Source organism: Charadrius vociferus, unplaced genomic scaffold (genome assembly GCF_000708025.1).
Source record: "Charadrius vociferus isolate BGI_N301 unplaced genomic scaffold, ASM70802v2 scaffold315, whole genome shotgun sequence".
Taxonomy (NCBI): Eukaryota; Metazoa; Chordata; class Aves; order Charadriiformes; family Charadriidae; genus Charadrius; species Charadrius vociferus.
The window spans coordinates 450,868-461,039 of NW_009648453.1; the positions used below are offsets into that span (position 1 = coordinate 450,868).

The 10,172-nt window shown below is 36.0% G+C and overlaps 1 protein-coding gene across 1 annotated transcript in view; it reads right to left on the bottom strand.

The window, feature by feature from the left end:
• The window catches only part of SESTD1 (SEC14 and spectrin domains 1), a 47,778-nt gene extending 38,590 nt beyond the window's left edge, over positions 1-9,188 (bottom strand). The window contains exons 1-2 of the mRNA XM_009885612.1: positions 9,134-9,188; positions 3,016-3,124 (exon numbers count right to left, since the gene is read on the bottom strand). Of these exons, the coding sequence (XP_009883914.1) occupies positions 3,016-3,124; positions 9,134-9,188 (164 nt within the window). The remainder of the gene's footprint in view (positions 1-3,015; positions 3,125-9,133) is intronic.
• Between the last annotated feature and the right edge of the window lie 984 nt (positions 9,189-10,172).

The window sequence follows — 10,172 nt, forward strand, 5'->3', positions numbered from 1 at the left end:
GCTGAAAATAGTTAGCTGCAAAGACAAAAATTCAAAGGTACTTCTGCTTGAGTACTAAATGGGAGAAAATAGTGAAAGCTTTCCTCACTCTCTGTGCATTCCCACAAAAAGCTATGCAGCTCATTTCTAACTGAAGCTGGCAACGAAGTGCTCACAACAACAGTTGGGCAGCGTTCAATGGTGGCAGCAACCTCTGGATACCAGCAACAGCTGGGAAGCGTCACCTTCTCACGACCAGCACAGCAGCAGACCACATATCCAGAAAAGGATATGGAAGTGAGCCCACAATTTTAGCATTAGTTACCACATTAGCTATCATGTCTCAGGTTGAAATTTTTGTGTCTGGCAAAGTTATAAGTAACTAAAAAACATGACATTTCCATGAGGCAGAAAAGCATTATGTAACCTTTAGCACCCAAATCTGCAATTACAAAACAAAGCCATGCCTGGGATCTCCTTAGCTTACAAAAAACAAAGCAACTTGCACGGAACAGTAAGCATTATGTTTCACTACAAAAAAATTTAACTGTTATGTCATGTTTAAGCTGAGCTTCATCAGGTACAGGTGGAAGACAAATTTATCTTGCAATTTAAAAAAAAAAAAAAAAAAAAAGAAAAAAAGGCCCCTTACTAGTCTAGTCTATTTAGAAAAAAAAAAAAATTACAACCTGGCTGCCAATCCATACATGCTTTTGGTTTTAAGGAGCCTCTAAGATCACACACATTATTTTTCTAGAAGCACTCTGAACATTCAGGCTTTATGCATGCAATGTTTTATCAGAATGAAATCAAAAGGCACACTACCACTACTTCTAAGAACAAGATGAATGGTGTTACATCTTGAGACATGGCTTCCTTAGGCTCACTGGAAACTAGCAATATCAGCATCTGCTCTTCTCTACTACTAAACCTATTAAAAACAAACAAACAAAAAAAAACCCACAAAACCAAACAAAACCAAAACACCCAAGGAAGCAACCAAATTCAAAAGTAAGCTGCTACTACTGAAAAGTTCAGCCAACACAAATGTAAATGTATGTAAGAAAATTAAAATAAAATATATTAAAAGAAAACATCACACACTTGGCAATTTGAGCCACAATACAGAGAATACAACAAATGAAGCAAATTTTAGTACACACAGACAATAGCATAACATTGCCGTTTTTATTCTTCTTGGATTCTGAAGAGGCCTCTTCAGAATCTGCAAATTTTAAATAGCAAAGAAAGGTGGAACGGTAGACTTAAACACTAGGAATAAGCAGTGTGAAGTTTCAAGAAAGCTTTTACACACACACTCCCCACGCACACCCCTCAAAGATATTTTACCCAAGACACTACAAACAGTTATGCCTCTTAAATTTTGGATAGAGCTATCCATTAACACCAGAATGAATATTTCAAAACAGTTATAGTTACAATGTATGTCACACACAACTGAATTAGAAGTTAAACATATTAGGTTACCTTACACATAGAACTTGGGCAGAAAAAAAGTAACATTAATGTTTCTTGGACAGCTATCTGGGTTTGGGACAACTTCCCTCCCCACCACCACTCCTTTTTTCATACACTGTTCAGCAAGTCTTTCCAGAACAAAAAAGGCAAGCGCTTAGGCCAAAAAATTTGCATTTCCCACTAAAAAAAAAAAACCACGCAAACAAAAATGACAATGATTTTTCCATACTGCCACCATAAAAGAGAGGTCATTTTTTCCACAACTGACAAACAGAACTTAGATGTGGGAAACATGGAACTTTGCTTTCAAACAGATTTCCCAGTTTGTATGGAGTACAAAGAGTACTTTGATTGAATTTTCAGACAGTTATTTTTACACTAATATATGTAAAAACATACATCAGGACGAGACCGTGGAACAATTAATGCTTGCTAGGACAACAATGCCTGCATCTGTTCCATAAATACGGCCAAGTCCTTAAGTCAATAAGATGACTTGCATGGATGAACATTTGCTATTTTCATCACTTTACAAAAGACAAGCTGTTTGAAAAACCCTAAAACTTCCACAACTAAAATGTTGTGCAACGGACTCATACAACTATTGATGTTTTACTGGTAAGCACCCTGAATTTATTCTTTGCTTCTCTCCCCAGTCAGAAATTTTTTTAAACAGTCTTAACCAAAAAAAAAAAACCAAAAAAAACTGGTTCATTTATTTGTGTTTTGAAAACATTTATAGATTGTAATAAGCAAAGTACACTAAACAGTCTTTAGTTATGCCATTGCTCCTCTGTTTCCAGAAGAGGAATTTAAAGGGATAAAAAAGCAAGCATTTATCTGAGAGGCCTTTTTAAGTCCATGGCAGAAGAGAACATAAAAAAAGCTCTGATAGAGATCAATCTCTGGATCTTAAGAAAAATAAAAAAAGGCAGTTCACTAAGCTAGAAACAAGAACTGTCACTATAACCTCGCAGGGTTACATACGCAGAACTTAGTCAAAAGTGATTTTACAGCAAGGTCTGACTGACAGGATACTCAAGTCATCATTCAGAACATTTAAGCAGTATCTTAATTTTAAACATTTGAGTTGCTTGCTAACTTCAGTAAGACTTCCTAGGTTTTTAGGCTCTGCACATTAAACAAGCTACAAAGACTAGGAATGTAGCAAAAAAAGAGAGGTGGAAGGTTTTTTACTTTGGGCAACACTACCTTTGCAAGCTTAGGAGTTTCATTAGAATGGCTCATTAATTTACATCGTAATTTAAGTGCATTGTCATTAAAAAGAAATTACCAGAGATATCATAAGAAAGGAGTAGGGAAATACACAAGACAAAAACCCCAAAGCCAGATACACAGTATAAAAGGACATATGCAAGCCTTAGTGATATCCCTTAAGTTTATTGGGTTGTATATTTCTAATTCAGTCAGACAGTATCACATTTTAAATAAATATTCATTTGGTATTGAAAGGCAAATAAAAAGAAAAACCAATAAAAACATCCTTTCCACCACTGGAAAAGGCGGCAGCCCTGAACAGAATGCCTTTGAAATCACCTTGGGATACTCAGAAGGTAGTCCAGTGTGACACTCAGCTCATCCATACTCGTCTGTTCAAGGCATAATGGAATTGTCAGAATGAGGCCACTTCTTCTGTCCTTCCCTCCTATTTTGGGGGAAAAAGTCATTAGAAAGGTAATGTGACGGCTTTACATTGAAAGAAATACTTTGTAGTTACATAGTCTCAAAATACATCATAAAAGTAATCTTTACATTTGCTATGAAAATCACGACTGAGATTTCACCTCTCAGTTGTGAGGATTCATTCACCACATTGGTATTTAAGGCATTACCACAGCTTCAGAGCACAGACCACATCTGTAGCTGTCACAGTCTTTCCTCTAGTACTTTCGACATAAACAACACCAATCAAGTTTTCCAGAAGCATTATTTTTGCTTATCTAGATTTCATTGTTAAAAAGTATCTCCCAGAACTTCTACATTACCAGCCTGTCAGAAACCTGGTAAGCTTCCAAAGGTGAGCATGCTCCCAGGAGGTCCAACTGAACACAACACCTCCCAGAAACATTAACTACACAAAGGACAATCTTGTACCACACAGGCTGCCCATGGCACACACTCTAAATTGGTAGTTCATATATCAAACGTGTAACATTTCCAGACCTACTTACAAACACGTAACAGTCACCTCACAAATAAGACAAGTATTTCCAATGAGTTGCTTTAATCTTCAACATGCATTTTCAAAGTCTTCTGGTAAAATTTATACAAACAATATCAGCAACAAAAATATTGAAAGAGCTGGCCTCACATTTGTAAGTCCACTACGAGATCCAGCAAGATCAAGTGTTAGGTGATACTGATGTGCTGCATTTCAGCAGACTGTTCCAAAACTGTGGTTTCAGGTTTTTTTGACTACACAGAGTCTCAAGAAAGTCTCTGGAAAGGTACAGGGTTTTTTTCTTTTTTTAAAAAAATGGATCTTAGAAGAAAGACCAGAAGAGAAAACTTCAGCTTTCTTTAAAAAGATTGACTTGAGTCACACAGATATGAAGCAGTAACTAATATTGATTTGGACTAGGTTCTTACTCATTGCTTAAATTGGAACTGAAGCCAAATCCACTGAATACAAGATCACAAGAAAAATAAATACTGACACAGCTCTCTGAAAGGGTCTCTCAGTAAATACTGTAGAGTGAAGGAAATCAGGTGTGCAGCTGACTATTATCACCACATCTCCAAGTACAGGGTGACACAGCATGACTGGTGATGTTTTGAAGGCAGAAGGCCTTGAGACCAAAACATTTGCTCCTAAACGGCTGTTGACTCATCGGAGGATTAAGTAAAATGGGCAAAGGTAGCTGATGTATCTTTCATTTAATTTGGAGCAACACATCTAGTTCAACTATTCACCATTTTGAGCAGACAACCTTACCTAGGTTGTTTGGGTTTTCTTTAACCCCCCCTCGCCGCCCTTGGATCTTTTAATGTCTATAACCAGCAAAAATTAAATAAATCTTAATTTCAAAACCCAATCAAATATTGTGGTGGATTTTTTGGTGGGGGGAACAGTATGGGAATTATGAGAAGAGAAGCGGGGAGGGGAATTGCACATGAAGTGAAGAACATTAATGAATCCAAACATACTCCAGAAAGACACAATGCTTGAGGTTATAGTTTAATCGCAACTTCACTCATCTTAAAGCTTGGGGTTGTTTTTTTTAATCCTTGAGTATTTTTTTTTTTAAACTAATACCCATCTCCACATTAAATCAGTTTCAAAGTAAGTTTTCCACAATCTGGAGTAGCCGAAAGCCTTTTCCATTTTATTCAATACTACTTTTTGGACTGTTTTAATATATTAGCTATTTTATTGGGAAAAAAATACCACAGAGCCAATTAAGTACACGTAGGAGGCACTTACTAAACAATTTTCTCCACATTTTAGAAAAACCATACAAGGATAACAATAACCTCAGCTTTATTTGGGGTGAAAAGGAAGCAAAGTAAATTTCTGTAACCTGAGAACGAACACTTGTATTCTCAAATTAAGTGTTATTCACATTGGTAAAGCTATTATATCATGCTTTTGCTTCATAAATTTACTTAATATTGGTAGAACTGAAGTTCTATCGAATCAGTAAGAAAAACTTTTTACAGAACTGTAACAGCTGTGGAGAAATAAGACAAAGCGCATGAGCACAGCACAGTAATGCAGATGCATACACATACATGACATAATTTGATAAGAATTCCCCCCATCCATCAGAGATGCAGGCAAGATAATGAAAAAACACAACATATGTTGGCATCTTAATTGCAATAGGGTTTTTTCCTTGATTCCAAAGCTGTGCAAACTCCCTGAAGAATATTAAAGATCCACTGATACACACGTATTTTCCACATCTTCATAAAGGACCTACTGCTTTAAGTGGTCCATTGCAATAGTTGTGCTCCCCTTCCTTTCTCTTTTTTGGGGACAATTATTGCTGGAAAACAGCAATTCGCTTTTTGATAACTGCATTTCTAAACAAAAGAATTCAAGAGTGGAGCTATATGAGAAAGGACAAACAGACAGATCCTTTTCGCAGAAACTAAGAGGGAGTCAGTTTCAAGCAACAGTTATTTGCAGATTGTCCACCCTTCTGTGTTTCTGAATGACAGAAAGCCTGAAAATTGGAGAGGGGAAGCAGGAAAAAAAAGGAAGGAAAAATATCTTGATGCTTTAAAAACCAGACATTTGTTTTCATCTGTAGACTTGGACTGAAACAAGAATTTCACTTCACTTGCTACAATGCTTAGTGAGCACGCATTAAATCCAACAAGTAAGAGGAAAATGGTAAGTCTGTGGATATAAAACAATAATTCAGAAACCATATTGATTCAATGGTAGCTTGTTAGCTACCATCTCTCAACAAGAATAAAACATTAAAATGAATAAAGAAGCCTTTCTTTAAATGTTCAGGCATCATTTGGTCTTTCTTTATCCACAAAGAAATTCTCAGAGAAGAGAGGGTAGCAGTTTTTTGGAATATCAAAAATAATTTCATTGAAACTAAAATTTGCAACAGCCAACTTCAAAAACGGGTTACACATTGTAAAACTGAGGAACTACGAAAAGTCACTGGAGCAGAGAAGCAAGAAAACACTGCCACAAGTAATAACAAAAGTTAAAACCACAGGCTTTCATCTGGACAGAATTTCGTGATCAAACTGAGTGAGTCTGTGAGAGGAAAAGTAAGAACACAAGAGGTTATGAAGGTATTTTGACAGGGAACAGTGGAAGGGTCACCCTGAACCTTCCAGAGTCCAAAACTCCATGAGCCACGGCAGCAGCTCATGACTCTACTGAATGATATACTTGTAAGAACTGTATCTAACACTCCCTCTCCTCCCCTACCCACGAACTCATGAGTAGAGCATTACAGTTGTTCATTTTAATGAACATATGCGTGGCTGGGGAAGGAAAGGTTTGCAGAAAAGCACATTTTCTTCTTGCATTTATAGCAAGTTAGTCTTACCATTGCTGATCCATAACCAGAAGGGACTTGTTCTGTTTGAGGTTACTTTGGGATTCACGAGACAAACACCAGCCCCCACAAAAGCAGTTAACTATTAATAGTAGTTCTTGTTTTGTTTACAGACTTGAAAGCCTCCAGTGTCTAACAGGGTCTAACTAAAGACAGTTTAGAATTGGCACTTGAAGCCTGCTCATGCAAGATACTAGATACACAGAAATTCTCACTTGTACACCTGGATTTAAAAAACATTTGCTGAACTGACTTAAAAAACCAAAAAACAAACCACAAACCAAATCCAAAAACTATAATCTCTTGATATTTCACAAAAAGACCACAATAATTATTTAAATTATTCAGCTTCATGACAAGTCATCTTGCGTAGCAACTGAAGTTTTACTGAAGTTTACTGAAGGGTTTCCCCCCAGCTTGTAAACACTACTAGAAAAGAGTCAAACATCTGTATTCTGCCTGCCCTTTGATTTTTGTGCAGCTTTCTTGCACTGAAGTATATACAGATCAGGTAAATACTCTGCCAACCTGCCATAGGACAAAAAGAGAACAAAGTAGGAGGTATCGATGACTCTTTCTTGGTGAAAAATTATGGCCAGTCATTTATGTAAAAGATAACTGGTATATCTTTATTGGTCCAAGAATCATTTTAACTCAAAATTGTATTTTTAAAGGAAATACTGAAAAAAACTGAATGCAACTTTAAAGGAATATTAACTAAAGTTACCAGTTAAGAATTGATGGCTATCATGGATGCTGTGTAACATTTCCCAATACTAACACACTAAACAATAAGAATTATTTAATTAAACAGTAAAGTAAGTTGTTCTTTGATCTTGGTTGTATTATTTGTATTTCTAAAAATTAAAGATTGTATAAATATTTACCACCACCTTCAGAATACAATGTTTAGTGAGATAAACTCAATCACATTATGATTTTAGGCCTGGCAAACACCACCTTCTCTTACAAATCAGCACTACTCTCAGACCATCTGAGCCTTTAGGCTTAGAATTAAACCTGAAAAGTAAAATCAGCGGAAATTAACATGATGTATGTTGTAACTCAGAAATGTTACTCAGAATTTTTTAATTCATTTTGCACCAAAGTGGTTGTTCAGGTTTTTTGCCGAGTCAATAGCTTGCCTTTTTTTCCCTGCTATTTGTAATGACCTACCAACATAAAGCTACACGGATTCCAAATCTGAGGCGGCACTGCTTCATTAGAAACCGCTGTTTTGCTTCCAGAAAAAGAAGGCAGGGCCACCATTATTTATACCAATTTAACTCAAAAATGACTAGAGACTTCAACATACAAACACTGGAAAATGTTTTCCTAAAATACGATTTTTCTGATTATTTGTTTTTAATCATTGATGTGTTTTTATTTATGAAACTATATGGAATAAAATTGCTTTAAAGAGACATGATAAACTGATTTCTCTGTTGGGTTCCTTTACTTACACTGCAGAACGCTTAAAAGGACTACTGCATGAATCTTTACCATTTATTAAATTAAAGCATCCATTAATACTACACAATTCAAAAAAGGTCAAACCTACTTAGAAATATGTAGGTTCAAAAAGGTTCCTAGCATTTAAACTGCCACTCAATAAATTACTTTCCGCTAAGAACATCTATATTTCGAAATGGATCAGGCAGCTTTAATAGCAAACTGAAAATGCACTCTAGTTAATGAGAACTTCCCCTTGCAGTACGATGCTGAACAACCAACATACCATGCATCTGCTATTACTACAGAAGAAATTGCCCACTATCCCAGGCTTTAATGTAGGTTGAGTTTTGGGGTTTTTTTGTTTGTTTGTTTGTTTTGTTTGATTTGCAGTTGCTGGGGACTGCAAATTCAAAGCAAAACAAGTTCTATTAACAAAGGAACAGGTTTCATTTCTCAAGTGACTGGAGCAGGCTAAACTAGACTAGCTAAAATAAATTAAGCCAGACGAATATTTATTTATGGCAACACTTGTCAACTTGTGCAGTTGAGAATTGTTCTGCAAGATATCTACCTACCCTAGAGTAGACAATCAAGCATCAAGAACTAACACAACTATCTATGACAGCAGTGAAATCAGCAAGAGAATGTCATTCATCATTTTAAGTGTTCTCTTTTGTTTTTCTCTGGCATGGGGAGGAAAGAAAGTTACCTTCAACCCAAGACTCAAGAAGTTTTAATAAATACAATGATAACTGCAGCCTTTCTTGAAGTAACTACTTGGCAATAATCAAACTACTGCAATGCACGGCTAATTCTGCTTCCATCCATTTCTATGTCGGAGATAAGAGGAATGGAAAGGAAGGAAAAATTTTCTAAGGAAAATCCTGAAGATATTCACTCTGTATTTCTAGAGCCACATGAAAAAACAGAAAGGCTTCTGACATCAACTCTGTGGGCTGAGCTACAGGCTACAGCAAAAACAAGTGTTAAATGCCAAGAGCAATAGCTTGGCTACTAGATTAAAAGTTTCAGAGATCCTTTTGAAATATGACAAAGCGCTAACCAACAAGATATTTCTGTTAAACACATCCAGCAAATACAAGTAACCAACCTACAAATCCCATTCAAATGAAGCAGGGAGGAACCAACTGAGGAAATAGAAACCATACCTGAAAGAAAAGCCAATTTTTTCTTCAGAATGGGTAATATTACTGAAGCTTCCATTCTACTTCAGATAATTTTCACAGCTCTGAAACACAAGAAGTTAAAGTTGTCAAGCATGGGAAATCAATTACAATGTTTCACTAGAACAAGCACTGGCCAAAACATTTTTGTACTCTTCTGAAGGAAGTACAGACCACTCTAACCAAGATTCAAAGTACTGTAAAAACTGACGGAAAAAAAATTATCATATGCACTTTTCCATGCAAGTCTTTAATTAAAGATTTCTTCCCCCTCATAATAAAAAAAAAACAATTAAAAAAAATCAAAGAAGAATCTCAAGCAAAGACATAGATAACTTATATAAAAAAACCCAAACTTATTTCCCAACCCCATTAAACTACAATTAATTTACAGGTAGATCATCTGTTTGTTCAGTCATTCAGGTGTAAAGTAAGTGTAAATAAAATTGCACTTTTGCATAGTGTGTCTCACATTACCAGGAATATGATAATTATTTAAATACATTATGCTGCATTTATGTCAGTATACTGCCATTACCCTGCCATTAGTACGTCTTCAGTTAACGAAAAACATCCAACAGCCAGAATAAGTATGTCTAACCCATAGCTGGAAATGCTTCTGCTCCTTTTGTTTCCAAATCTCTTCTTACTCTCATTCTATTTTTATTGCTTTATGAACTGCAATTCACAATGATTAAGCTCCTGTGTTTCATTGACAAAGCAACAGGATGCTTGAACTGCAACCTCCTCTTCCAGCCTACACAAAGTAGCAAATGGCATCTGCTTATAAGTCTTTCTGTGTTCATACTTGCACAAACCAATCCATAACAAAAAAACCACCCTAATCCTACATAGAAAAATGCAAACCAAGATATGCACCAATATGTCATCAAAATGAGTTTGGTTTTGCTGTTTTTTTTCCTTAAATCCAGGCACAGGGCTTCAGACTGCAACCTGGGTTTCTCAGTCTGGATACTTCAGCATTCACGACACAAACATAGCTTTTTTTTTTTTCCAGTGGGGG